This window comes from Lolium perenne, chromosome 2 (genome assembly GCF_019359855.2).
Source record: "Lolium perenne isolate Kyuss_39 chromosome 2, Kyuss_2.0, whole genome shotgun sequence".
Lineage (NCBI taxonomy): Eukaryota > Viridiplantae > Streptophyta > Magnoliopsida > Poales > Poaceae > Lolium > Lolium perenne.
The window spans coordinates 325,109,393-325,123,588 of NC_067245.2; the positions used below are offsets into that span (position 1 = coordinate 325,109,393).

A 14,196-nucleotide genomic window follows, 5' to 3' on the forward strand; every position below is an offset into this window, starting at 1 on the left:
GTCTAACACCTTCCGAACAGTAGCAGCATTAGGCACATCCGCCTTCATTAGAATCAGAGAATCATCGGCAAAAAGTAGGTGAGATACCGATGGTGCCCCGCGACACACTCTGACTCCTTGAATACCGCCACTAGCCTCTTCATGTGTCAACAAGCTTGAGAGACCCTCAGCACATAGCAGAAAAAGGTACGACGAGAGTGGGTCCCCTTGCCGCAGCCCCCTAGTAGGAACAAAAGTATCCGTCTCCTCGTCATTAAACCGACTGAAGAAACACAAGACATAATCATATTTATCCATTGTTCTGCAAATCCTAGTCTTGCCATCATATCCCTCAGAAAGCTCCATTCAACACGGTCATATGCTTTGTGCATATCAAGTTTTACAGCACAATAACCGTTTTTACCTTGTCTCCTTCCTTTGAGCGTATGAACACACTCGTAGGCAACTAGCACATTGTCAGTTATCAAATGCCCTGGGACAAAAGCACTTTGGGCAAGACTAATTACCTCAGGCAGTATCCCTTTCAGTCTATTTGCAAGAACTTTAGATATGATCTTGTACAAAACATTGCACAGACTTATCGGCCTAAATTGAGTGATCAACTCAGGATTATTTATTTTTGGTATCAGAATAATAGCAGTCTCATTCCACCCTGGCGGTATCACACCAGACTGCAAAGACTCCAACACTTCTTTCGTTAGCATAGAATTAGCAAGTTTGTTGAAGTAGTAACAACAAGCAATAAAGGGAAATCTGTTCTAGATAGCCTCATGCGCAGAGACTTTCAGGTACCAGAAGGAACTGAGAGGACCTAGGACCGTGCTGACCAGTTTTGGTATCGGAAGAAAAAAAAATCTTGCAGTGGCATTTTGTTGTAATTTGTTACAAGTGTGACACAAGGCATTCATGCGTTCAGCTTTGTAAGGCCGGGAACGAAATTCCGACAGCCCTCACTCAAAACATTCCGAAAGTACTTTTATAGCCCCATCGATCGATCAGTTTTCCCCAAAGTCGCCCCCTGCTTCTTCCTCTCCTTCCTAGCTGGCCGAATCGAGCGGCCACTCCCAGAATCAACGCCGCCTTTCTACAGTTCTACTTCATCCCCGCCTCCGACCGCCGCTCGCTGTTGTCTGCATCCATGCAGACGCCTCCGACTTCCTAGGTGCTCCTCGTCTAGGCACCTCGGCCAGCACCTCTCCCATCGCTTCGCCGCCCCACATGCTCCTGCTCGCCCAGCACCTTGCCGCCGGCGATCTGCAGCAGCAGCACCTCACCGGCTTCGCCTCCTCGCCGCCACAGCAGTAGCTTCTCCTCTGCCCCAACACTCCATCAGCAACAGCAGCTTCTCCTCTGCCACATTAGCAACAACAACAGTACAATTAGTTCAGTATCGAGTCAATAAAACATGATTACACAGAATAAGCCTATCTACACCTTGCATGATTAAACAGAATATCATAATCACCAAGACAAGAACAACCCACGGATACAGGGACTTCGCAAGTTGCAACTTAAAAGACCACCCAAGCAACCGCTGATACAGTGAAAAGGGAAATAATTTTTACTAGTGACTGGATTTCTTTTCCCAAAAGCTAAACTTGTCTCTGAAAAACAAGAGTTAACTGAAACCTAAACAATACCATCTGGAACCTAAACGGAGTAAAAGAGAGCTAATTGAAATTTTAACCGATTTTTTTAGACGTCTATTTTTTTTATAGAGTAAAAAAAGTATATTACTGGATGTCAAACAGGCCAAACCTGAACTTTAGAATTAACATGCTTGGCACAATATAGTGCCAGTGTATTGATGGGGCATATTTGTCTCCTTGTACGTAGTTGAGATCAAATTCAGGGTTTTCACAGCCAAATTAAGTTACTAGCAGCGCAGTATTTTGCAAAGTACTCTAAGCATGGCTAAGCACATAGCACTATGCACAAGAGATATGAACAATGGAGTAGAAGGCACCTCTATAAAACCAGCAAGGCAACTCCAAGTTCGGGGTACAAATCTTGACTGGCTGGCGGCTTATAAGAATATAATGCAAGCATTTTCAGAAATCAGAAATCACAGCAAGCTTAATTTGCTAGATCTTGGATCGCACAGGTATCTCTAAATAAGTGGGGACTTTACTCGTCAACAAGCAAGAGAAAAAAGGCACAAAAGTGAACGGAGGCAGTAGTATTATTAAGACTCAAAATGATTCCCGCCATTCCGAAAAGCTTGTCGCAAGCACCTGTAACGATTCAGCTAAATCAATTTTACAAAGACACCCTCTACAATTCAAATTCTTACAAGAAACTCTCTAATTCCAAATCGATCGGCAGCTGTAGCTCGAGTCGTCCAACATAGAATATCGTTTTCTTACAAAACAGTAAAACTAATACACAACACATTTTCTTACAAAAAAGATGTGAAAAAAAATAACTTACTATACCAACATAGAATATCATTTTGTTTCTTGAATATTTCAGGGACCGTGGTCAAGATAAAATCTTACTTTAATCAGTCAAGGTATGGTGTACAACATAGTAAAGTAGGTAAGCACATCCTCATGGACAGAGTACTGGGCTCATATTGACGCTTTCCACATTCACCCAATAGATTTAGACATCTTCGTGACTTGGGTTTTTTTTTTTTTTGGAACGGTTACGGTGAGGCAAACCCCACAGCTCAAACTTTATTAAAGAGAGAACTAAGGCAAGCTAGCTAATCAAACCTTTACATCATCAGCAATTTAGCTTGAGAACCTATGCACATGTAAAATCATGTCATGGATGAAATTACTGCAGCAAATCTGGGTCTTTCATCTCTGAAGATTTTCCCGTTTCTCAATTTACATACGTGCCAACAAGCTTTAAAAGCCACTTCAACGAAAAAAAAAAGTTTGCTAAAGCTTCTCCTAGCATTTGCAGCCACTTCTAATACATCATCTCCTGGTTCGCACTTAATCTGAAGGTAGTTCTAAATTCTTTGGCCAAAATTACACTCAAAGAACAGATGTTGACGATCATCACAATCTCTACCAGGACACAACTCACAGTGGTTATCATCAGTTACTTTCCAGCTCCTCTTCAATAGATCTCTTGTATTCAGACATACAACCAATGGCTCGTGAACTAAAGCATAGTACTTGGAAGTGAAATACTCTCCATTATGCCACACACATTTCCATTCATCCCTCTTAGATGTGTTCAACTCAATCCATCAAGCCAGGAAGAAATAACAAGGAATTCCTCATAAGCTCGTGCGGATAGGGCCATATGAAACAACTCCGTTCTGTCTTGAGACTGCCGCATGTCTTGCACAGATATTTTGTCATCAACTGCAAAGGAGAACAATCCATTTAGAATAATAAGGGTTTCCCCCCGTTTCCATTAATATGAAATCAACAGAAGTAACAAAAGTCTTTTTTTTGCAGAAAGTAGAACAAAATGAAAATTGGCTGGGCAGACAATAAGCTGTACCAGCTGAAAACTACCAACGCTTATTACAGTCCAGGGGACAAAGCCCGCTACCTCTCTTTTCTCAAACCAAGTTTACTGCCTTAATAAGCCAGGAACAACAAACCAAAACGTGGACTATAAAGCTCAGCCGAGGCCAAGTTTCTTTCTCTTCATTAGGTCGCCTTACACTTGGACCCGCTGCCGGCTTGGACTGGGTTGGAGAAGGCGACTGGAGGGAAAACCAGTTAGTTAGGAGCAGTTGGCGTTGTAGCTCGGCCATCATCCACTCGCCTCCTGAGGGAACTAGTGCCAGGCTATCTGAAGGAGTTCCTCCCGCTTGTGCTCCATATCCCGGATGTATTGCTGCAAGGTGACTTCCAGAGCAGTCTTGCATAGAATTGCCCACCGATGTATGGTCGAGATCAATCTGTCCCATGCATCCCTCATGGTTTTCCATATCCTGCCCTGAAAACACATGTCATTACGGTAAGTCCAAAGGCACCACACGGTGGCGGAAGAAATCATGTTAATATGACCATGGTTATTAGGAGCAATCCATAATCTAGCAATAGATAAAATGTCAGCTCCAATTTGTATTTTCACTATATCAGATATTGCTTCCCAAATGAAAACTGCTACAGAGCAAGAACATAGCAAATGGTGAGAAGTTTCAGGTTCACGAGCTCACAGCAGAATACACATGTAAGGTCATCGATCGGACGTCGTTTAGCTAAGTTATCCCTGGGTAACAACTTATTTTTACTAAACAACCATAGGAACACGTGAATTCAGGGAGGAACAGTAATGTTCCATATCGCTGGCCTGTGGATTCGTTTGATCCCAGGATCATTGACAATCGCATAGAAGCTCTTAACTGAGTAAACACCTGATGGATTATACATCCATATTAGTGAGGAGTCGAGTCGATCGTATCAAACGGTCCTTCTTATTTTCCTCTCCCCTCTCCCGCATGCTGATCGAACGGTCTGTCTAATTTTCCTCTCCCGCATGTTCTTTTCCTTGCAAAGAAAAGGAATAAAAATGTGAGGCGTAACGGTCGGCTCTCTCTTTTCTTTTCCTGGTTGAACTCGGACCAGGAGCAGATCGACCAGACTGTGGACTGCAAGGTCCTTCCGGCCTTTTGCTTTCTCCCCCGCAGACCATGTCTCGGACCATGTCTGCTAAGAAGCCAAGAAAATAACATGCCTCTGGAGGAAACCAAGAAAAGAGCATGCATCCGGAGGAAGCAAATGAGATCATTTGATAGTCGGTGCTTTCAGCGCGGAGCACGAATCAGAGAAGAGCCGCGGAGCAGGCAAGCCGCTCCATTCCCGTCCCGATATATCTCCAACTGATATGCCCGTGAAGCCCGACACAACAACAAAATTTTCCTTGTTCATAGAATTAGCAAGTTTGTTGACGTAGTAAAAGCCACTTCAACGGAAAAAAAAGTTTGCTAAAGCTTCTCCTAGCATTTGCAGCCACTTGTAATACATCATCTCCTGGTTCGCACTTAATCTGACGGTAGTTCTAAATTCTTTGGCCAAAATTACACTCAAAGAACAGATGTTGACAATCATCATAATCTCTACCAGGACACAACTCACAGTGGTTATCATCAGTTACTTTCCAGCTCATCTTCAATAGATCTCTTGTATTCAGACATACAACCAATGGCTCGTGAACTAAAGCATAGTACTTGGAAGTGAAATACTCCATTCTGCCACACACATTTCCATTCATCCCTCTTAGATGTGTTCAACTCAATCCATCAAGCCAGGAAGAAATAACAAGGAATTCCTCATACGCTCGTGCGGATAGGGCCATATGAAACAACTCCGTTCTGTCTTGAGACTACCGCATGTCTTGCACAGATATTTTGTCATCAACTGCAAAGGAGAACAATCCATTTAGAATAATAAGGGTTTCCCCCCGTTTCCATTAATATGAAATCAACAGAAGTAACAAAAGTCTTTTTTTGCAGAAAGTAGAACAAAACGAAAATTGGCTGGGCAGACAATAAGCTGTACCAGCTGAAAACTACCAACGCTTATTACAGTCCAGGGGACAAAGCCCGCTACCTCTCTTTTCTCAAACCAAGTTTACTGCCTTAATAAGCCAGGAACAACAAACCAAAACATGGACTATAAAGCTCAGCCGAGGCCAAGTTTCTTTCTCTTCATTAGGTCGCCTTACACTTGGACCCGCTGCCGGCTTGGACTGGGTTGGGGAAGGCGACTGGAGGGGAGAACCAGTTAGTTAGGAGCAGTTGGCGTTGTAGCTCAGCCATCGTCCACTCGCCTCCTGAGGGAACTAGTGCCAGGCTATCTGAAGGAGTTCCTCCCGCTTGTGCTCCATATCCCAGATGTATTGCTGCAAGGTGACTTCCAGAGCAGTCTTGCATAGAATTGCCCACCGATGTATGGTCGAGATCAATCTGTCCCATGCATCCCTCATGGTTTTCCATATCCTGCCCTGAAAACACATGTCATTACGGTAAGTCCAAAGGCACCACACGGTGGCGGAAGAAATCATGTTAATATGACCATGGTTATTAGGAGCAATCCATAATCTAGCAATAGATAAAATGTCAGCTCCAATTTGTATTTTCACTATATCAGATATTGCTTCCCAAATGAAAACTGCTACAGAGCAAGAACATAGCAAATGGTGAGAAGTTTCAGGTTCACGAGCTCACAGCAGAATACACATGTAAGGTACATGAGGTTGAAGTACTCGACACTGGCCATCTCGGCACGGTGCCAACAGTCGGTCAACAACCAGCCATTCATCGTCTGGAGCAAAAGGAGCAGTATATCACTCTCAGACTAAGACATGAAATATTCATAGCCTACCTAGCTACTATGAATCTAAAGAGCATCTATTAATACTAGAGCAGTTGAGCAGGAAGCAGAATTGACAATCCAAAGGTACAAATTTATGTCAACAGCCGTCACCAGCACAGACAATTCTCAATTAGGCAGGGGGGGGAAATAAAGTAAAGTTCGATAGTACTAGTGCTAGCAAATAAGCTCTCAAATGGAACAAGGAAAAATTATACAGGACAGCACAAGCACACACACCAGTATATCCCATCTGTTGAGGTCACAAGGAGGGACAGAAGAAAATGAGAAGGTTGTGCAGCTATGATCTATCCCAGTACCACGCAAACTCTAGCATGGGTGCGTGACTGACCAATAACACACACGACTACCAACCAAACAAGAGATTTTGTGTCACAGAAGCCATCCCTGAGTGATCCGGAAGTTCAGACAGACACAAAATATATTGCAGTCATTCTGTCGAATAACGAGTGTGCAAGAGGAGAAAAAAGGGAGGGGACTCCTTCTGCGCACGTCAACGGCGAAGACGGGGTCCTGGAGGCGGCGGCGGAGGTCCAAGGAGGCGAGGAGCTTGAGGTGGAGGTCCTCAGAGGCGAGGAGCTTGAGGCGGAGGGAGAGATCTGGGACTGGAAGCGCATATATAGATGTGGAAGCTCAAATACCACCCCCCGATGCCTGGAGGCACAAGAGAAGACAGAGAAAAGCATGTGCATGGTTTAATCACACCGAGGTGAATAATTTAATCTTACCAACAATTCTAATCCTCAGGGTAAGTTGCGCTGCATAAGATTGATTTCACTCTTAACAGAAGGAGCATATGACCGTGAGAAACAGAAGTTACACATGAGCATATTACTTCACTGTTCAAGACCAGTTTAGTCGTGATTATGACTTTGTACGCACACTCTTCGTCATGGACAAGAGATCAAGGATTGGACATGAATATCACGTATATTCAGCAAGGAATCGGCTATTTTTTCCAACGGAGAAAAAGCTAATGCAATTACTATACATATATGAAAAAAGAATCTGAAAAATGATATACCTCGTAAAATTATAAACAGGAAGGAGTTAGCCAAAAAATGTCCAAATATGTGTACCTGATGCCGCGTCTTTCTCAACATTTCCTCCATCCTTGCTGGAACTGCCTTGGCCATCACTGCACCCACCGGCACCAGCTATTCCATTCCATGTTGATGATACAAAGTTAGTGATCATATTTACAGGAAAATGTAACGTGAACAAAAAAAAAATACAGTATCTAGCTGCAGCTTAACAGGACTGTCATGACAGTAGCGATGCGAAAACCTCTTTTCTCTTTCTAACAATGAAATAAGGCTGTACATAAAAACAGTTGTACAGTAAACATAACATCATGATACAAACCAATCTGATGTGGAAAAAGATGTTTCTTTGTATATGATGAACATAAACATGCCACTCTGAACTATGCATAATTTTTATCTCTGCATTTGGGAATGGGCAGTAGCTTCTTATTCTGAAATAAATATCTCTACATTCCGCACATGTGTGCACATGTTTCTGAGCTTCTTATTCATCTCTGCATTTGGAGAGAACATAAACATGTCAGCCTGAAATAAATGTTTCTTATATTCTGCACAAGAAGAAATATAGCATTTCATGGCCTGCAGGAACATGCATTTCATGTTGTGCAATTTCTATGCAAGAAAGATGAGGAAGACCAAAGAAGAAATAGATGACAAACTGAGTATGCAGCAAGCTCAATTTTGAATTAAAGAAGAAATACTAGATGACAAACTGAGTGTCAGAACGGCGGCGCCGTCAACAGGCGGTTGAGGTCGAGGTCGGGTCAGTGAAGCCGCGGCGCGAGGTCCAGGCCAGGGGGCCGTGCCGCTCCTCCACGGGGTCGAGGCGGGGCATGAGCCCCTCAGCAGCGCGCGAGGGCCAGGAAGCAGGCCGGTCTCCCCTGGGGACGAGGCGGTGCAGGAGGTCAGTGGCGCGCGTCGGCGCCGAAGCCAGCGAGGCCGCTGCAGCACGGCGGCGCCGTCGGCCGTGAGACGGCTTCCTCCGGCGGCGGCGGGGGTGGAGTGCTCAGCCGGGGCGAGGTCTTGGCGGCGGCGGCTAGGGTTTTCCCTATACAATCATTTGTGGGAAAGAAGAGAGACAAAGTCAAAGCGCACTGCGCACACACTCTTCTCCTTAATACGTAGTAGTAATAATAAAAAAAGCCAACTGAAACTGCTCACACAAGATAAACTGAAACTGGGGTCTCGGAACTCAAGGACAAGTAGAGATTGCTAGTGCTGTACTAGTAGCAGCTATTTAGACATGAGCAGCCTAGGCGGACGAGGAGGAGGCGGACGAAGAGGAGGCGGACGAGGATGAGGCGGACGACGATGAGGAGAGGGACACCGTCGCCGCCGACGAAGACTCCACGTCGCTGGAGTCGTCGTGGCGGCGCGATGACAGCGGCGGAGGGCGGTGATGAGCGCCGTGATGGCGGTCGGGAGGGCGGCGACGGCGGAGACGACGCCGGCGATGATGACGATGTTGCCGATGCCGCTGCCGTCTGTTGTCGCCGGAGGGCACGGGTTGAACGGCGGGCAGTGCCGGCACGCCGGCGCCGAGCCGACACGGAGACCGCCCGATCATCGACCGGAGGCCGCCGCCGGCCGTTGACACACGGCGGCTCCGGCGCGCACGGCGGCTGTGGGGCGCAGGGAGAGGGCGGGCAAGCGAGGAGGGCGGCCGCGGTGTCGCTGCGCCGCACCGCACGTAATGTACTACGATTCAGCCACAAAGCAAACACGAACTATGAATGAAACCGGCCGGGAAGGAAGAACGGGGATTCAGCTCATTACCGTCGTCGGAGTCGAGGGGGAAAGTGACGCCGGCGACGCGGACGGCCACCAGCAGGAACAGGACGGCAGCCACGACGGCATCAGGGCTCATCTTGTCCATGCCGGCGCTGTGACCTGCTGTGCGCTGCTTTGCTTTGGTCTGCTCTGCTTGGCCCGCGGGGGGGGGGGGCTTTTAAGGGGGTTGGGGGAATTGACGGGATAATACTGCTACGGGTCCTCACACGTTATTTTGGCTTAAACAACGCTATTTTCACTTATTTTCACTGACTTTGCTCCTCAACGTTAGAGGAGCCAGTTCCAGTCGGCGGACACTTGCTAGCTTACAGCATCTTCGGCAGCGTCCTCCAAAACGTTTCCCAAAGGTTTTTTTCTTTTACGCCGGACATTTTTTCGTCTCCAGTCACGCGTCCCAAAGACTTTTTCCGTCCGGCGCGGCCCTATATGTTGTCCGGCGTCTTGAGCCCGTTCCCGCTCCACAGGGGACGCTCCGGGGACACCGGACAGAGCGAGAAGCGAGGCGGGAAGTGGCGGGGCCAACGCGTCATTGACACACGGACAAGTTTGGGGGCGCGTGTTTGGGGAACGCGACTGGGCAGCGACGCCCCCCAAACGCGGCACGAAGAAAACACGTCCCCCAAACGCTCGATCCAGAGCGCTTTGGGGGACGCTTTGCGAGATGCGACTGGAGATGCTGTTATCCCCCAGATTCAACGCCTTCTGTGTAGCCAACGCCCTTAACTTCACGTTCACCTCCTTTCCGGACTCCTCTGTCCGCAGCCATGGCGGAGCGGTGTTCTCCGCGTGCGCGTCCTCCCCTATCGTCCGTGATTTCATTGTGGCCACCAAGGAGATCTGTCTTGGGAGATCGTCCTACCACTTGCACCGTTCCACGTCTGCGGCGGCGGAGGCTGTCTCTCGCCTTCCCTCTTGGCCGCCGTGCTGGGAGCTTGTCGTCTTCACGGCCGCCTCGGATGGGCTAGGGTTTCCCGGGCCTGGGTCAAACCTGGCCCCTCTCCCCGCCGATGTGGCCGCTGACCCGCCCGAGGTGCATGTGACCGCTAACCAGCCCACCACATGCTTGGACCGTGTGGCCCCGGCCAATCCCAGGATGGGAAGTTTCGGTCCCTCTTTTCTGCCCTCAGCCCGACCCCTTCCCCTTCCCAAGTCACAGCCACCCCCTACCTCCCCATCTCCTCCCATAGCTGCTACTCTGAGCCTCACGCGAATCCTGCCGGCCGGAGTGACGACGGTGAGGATGCCTCCTTCCCCCGTGATGTCCTGTCCTGGCCACCCTCGTTTTCCCCCACCCCTTCTTCGGCCCAGGCGTGCCCTCGTTTTCAGCCCACACGCCGATCAAAAAGCATGGGAGCGCCGCGATCTCGCCGGAGACTCCCTCCGCGGACCGGTCCGTCGCCTCCACCTGCAGTCTGGCTCTGTGCCAGCATCCACTCGCACCTATAAGGACGCTCTGCTCTCCTCCCCTCCTCCCCACCGCAGCCCACCCAGCCCTAGACGCCTCCTCTTTTCTCTAGTCAAAGGAAAAGATCTCTGCTTTCGGTGTCTCTCGCCGGAGCACTTCGTCGGTGGCTGTCGGGACCCGCTTCGGTGTAAGGCGTGTGGCCGTTTCGGTCACCGCAAGAAAGGATGTGAGCTCCCACCTCTCTCCTACTCCCGCTCTGCCGCCTTTCTGTCCTCCATGGCTGACCCCTGTCCTCCCCTGTCCCCTAGGTTGCGCAAGTTGAGCTCCCCTTCGGTTTCCCCCGCGACCCCGTGCCCTGCTGACGACCCGGCGATGCATGCCGCCAGCACGGGGCTCCGGCGGGGCTTCCTCATCAGGCCGCCCACCCCGTACCCCCGTGGCCATGCTGCTACCTCACCTGCGCCAGCTTCTCTGGCGTCGATGGGCACCCCTCGCACCGGCTCGGCAGCTGCCTTGGGCCATAGGGGCCCTCCGACCTTCGCGCCCTTCGGGCAGGCGGCGCTCCTCCCTGAGGCGCCCGCGCGGTCGGACTACGCCAAGATTTTCATGCCACCCTCGACCGGCATAGCGCGCAGCCAACGCTTCGCCTACGCCCTGTTCGAGCCCCCTGCTGCTGCCCCCGGCGTCCTCCTCCGCCGTGCGCTGGAAGAACGCGGTGGGAACCCTTTGGTGAGGCTCGCTGCTAGTGATTACGGCGCTCTCTTCGTCATCTTTGGCTCACCGGAGATGCGGGACGAGGTCATGGTGCGCTTTCCGCTCGAGCTCGAGGGGCACCTGATCAAGCTGGAGCGCCCCGAGGATGGTTGCAACCGCTTCGCCTGGAGGTACTCCTCCTTCGCACACATCTCGGCCACTGGGTTCCCGCTTGAATACTGGGACGAGGGCGGGATTCGTACGGCTTTCCGCTCCATTGGGAGCGTCTGCTGTATTGACCCGCTCTGCCTGGACAAGCGCGATTTCTCGGCGATGAGGTTGGTGCTGAAGCTCGAGAACGCCTCCAACGTGCCGGCGACCCTCCTTGTCCGCGACTCTCTCGGCGCAAGCTCGGCGGTCGTTGACATCCACCTCGTCCACACCTGGGGTTGCGAGGAGGACGGGCGCGCTCCGGGCTGCGTCCACTTCGACAACCACCTGAGCGCTGGCGCCAACCAAGCCCTCGCTGGTGGTCGACGCCAGTCACGCATGAGCGACATCGACGACGATTCCATCCGTGGCATCTCTCCTCCGCCCCCCACGCAGCAAGCCCCTTCCTCCGCCGTCCTCAACCTCTAGGGGAGGATAGTGGCGTGTCGCCAAGCTGACCTTGCGCGCGCCGCTGCCCTCGCCACCTTGGACGGGCTCCCCGCGGACTCGAGCTCCCCCTGCCCATTGGTCCCTCAGCCCCGCCCACCGAGCTCTGGGACAGGGTCCTTGTCCTTGCCCATCGCCTGGCGACACAGTTCCCTGAGGCAGGGCTCGACGCTGCTTAGGTAACCGTCTTTGCCAAGCCCCCTTCTGCCCTCGCTTCGGTTACGGTTGGCCCCAGTTCTCACCCGCTTTTGTTGCAGTGGTACGACACGCTGCAAGTGTCGGCGACGCCGCTCGTGTCGGAGGACAGCGGCTCTGATAAGGATGTGCATCCCGCGCGCGAGGTGGCCGCTGTCGCTGATAACACGCAGGGTAGCTTCCCCGACGACGCTTTTGCTGCCAACGACGTGGAGCACGAGGATGCGGTTCGCAAACAGCGCGTGCGCCGCAAGCGTGCGATTGATTCTGTGTTCAAGGCCCGCTAGAGCTCCCGTCTCGCGGAGAAGGAAGCGTCGCAGTTCATCTCCATCCTCTCCAAGGCCAAAGCCGTCAAGGCTTCTCGCTACGACCTCTCGGGTGGCTCGCCGCGGCTGTGTGTTGCGGCTGAGGCTGCCGGCTCTGGTCGTACCACCGCAATGTAAGCATCTGAAGGCGCTTGCGGTGGCTTGCGGTGTCGACCCCGACGCCATCGTCGATACCGCGGCGGTGCCCTCCCCTTCAGCATGATGACGCACAGCGTCTGCGCGGCCCCCCAGCTCCGGTTGCACCTCTCCGTGGGTGCAGCTCGTGGCTGCTGGCCGATGCTCCTCCCTTGCGTGCTTAGTATTTGCTTCTGCTCCGTCCGCTGTGTCGGCACCCCCTTGGAGCTGTTTTCCACCTTTTTCTTTGTTTTCTTTCCTCTCTGGCCTTATGCCACTGTTTGAAGCTGCACGCCTCTGTTTTTTTGCCTTGTACCCCGGTGCTTACCATGTGAATCAATGAATGGGCCTCTTTGTTTTTCCGTGGGCTCCTGGAACGTTCGTGGGCTTGGTGACAGCGACAAGTGCGACCATGTAAAAGCTGACCTGGCCTTTGCGCGGCCCAATTTAGTTGGGCTTCAGGAGTCGAAACTCGGGCCCATTTCTATCTCGAAAGCCGCCTCCTTCCTCCCCCTTCCCTCTGTTCTCTCGAATCCGTTGAGGCTATCGGCGCATCGGGGGCTTCTCTCAGCCTGCGATAGCTCCTCTCGTACGTTAGTCAACGCTTCTCGCGGCATATTCTCTCCCTAGATCTCTCGATCAACAACGACGGTAGTTTGTTTCGCTTCACCAATGTCTACGCTCCCTGCGACGGCGCCGAGAAACCAGCCTTCCTCCGAAACCTTGCGACACACGATCCCGGTGATGACATCCCCTGGATCATTGCCGGTGACTTCAACCTCACCCGCCACCCGTCAGATAGAAATAATGCTAACTTCTCTACCTCGGAGGTAGAGCTTTTTAATGACGCGATTAATACCCTTGGGCTCTTTGAGCTCCCCCTTCGCGGCCGCAAGTACACCTGGTCGAACAAGCGGGCCACTCCCACTCTTATCCGCCTCGACAGGGTTTTCATTAATCACGCCTGGAATGTTCGCTTTCCCTCCTCCTCCATATCCTCTATCTCTCGTGACACCTCTGATCATGTGCCCCTTTTGGCCAAGATTTCCACCTCGATCCGTAAGGGGGGGCTTCTTTCGGTTTGAGCCCGCCTGGGCCCTTCATCCTCGCTTCCGTTCCAGTATAGCTTGCGCTTGGAACTCCACCTACCGGGCAGATTCCACTGCACGGTTGGTTTCGCGCCTCAAGCTCTGCCGTTCCAAATGCAAGGAATGGGCAAGACGTGTTTCCCCTTGCTCCGAGAGGGAAAAGGACTGCCGTCTTCTTATCCAGCTCCTTGACCTCTTGGAGGAAGGGCGTCCCCTCTGCCCCCGGAAAACCTCCTTCGCTCCCTCACTATGGATGCTCTTCATCTCTCGATCAGAGAAAGGTCCCTGTATTGGCGGACTAGAGCCAAAGTTCGGTATGCCCTGGAAGGCGACGAGAACACCAAATTTTTCCATGCCTCGGTGACTTGTAGGCTTCGACGTAACTCCATTCCGTCCCTCGTGGTTGATGGGGTGGGTACCTCTGACCACCATGGTAAAGCTTCCATCTTGCACTCCTATTACTCAAACCTTCTTGGGTCTGTGACTCCTTCTTCTTGGTGTTTCGACCTTTCCTCCCTCTACCCTAACGCTCTCCCGCTGAACGAGAGTCTTAGTGCACCCTTCATCCCTGAG

The 14,196-nt window shown here is 51.1% G+C and overlaps 1 protein-coding gene across 4 annotated transcripts; it reads right to left on the reverse strand.

Annotated features, from left to right (window-relative positions):
- Positions 1 to 5,353: 5,353 nt before the first annotated feature.
- LOC127321617 (uncharacterized) lies at positions 5,354 to 8,575 on the reverse strand. 4 transcript variants are annotated; one of them, XM_071826833.1, is made up of 4 exons: positions 8,068 to 8,532; positions 7,388 to 7,465; positions 6,143 to 6,239; positions 5,354 to 5,919 (listed from the first exon to the last, which is right to left on the reverse strand). In XM_071826833.1, the coding sequence occupies exons 2-4, from the start codon at positions 7,442 to 7,444 to the stop codon at positions 5,627 to 5,629; spliced, it is 447 nt and encodes a 148-aa protein (XP_071682934.1). In that variant the 5' UTR covers positions 7,445 to 7,465; positions 8,068 to 8,532; the 3' UTR covers positions 5,354 to 5,626. The 4 variants fall into 4 exon arrangements, 3 of the variants coding, with proteins under 3 accessions (XP_071682934.1, XP_071682933.1, XP_071682932.1); XM_071826832.1 differs by having other exon boundaries at positions 7,388 to 7,848; positions 8,068 to 8,531; XM_071826831.1 differs by having other exon boundaries at positions 7,388 to 8,531.
- Positions 8,576 to 14,196: the final 5,621 nt, after the last annotated feature.

Excerpts from the sequence above, each read along its gene's own strand:
- LOC127321617 (XM_071826833.1), bottom strand. The coding sequence starts at position 7,444 with ATGGCCAAGGCAGTTCCAGCAAGGATGGAGGAAATGTTGAGAAAGACG. Across the intron at positions 6,240-7,387 it reads TGAGAAAGACGCGGCATCAG|ACGATGAATGGCTGGTTGTT; the intron begins GTACACATATTT and ends CTTTTGCTCCAG. Across the intron at positions 5,920-6,142 it reads CCTTACATGTGTATTCTGCT|GGCAGGATATGGAAAACCAT; the intron begins GTGAGCTCGTGA and ends ATGTGTTTTCAG.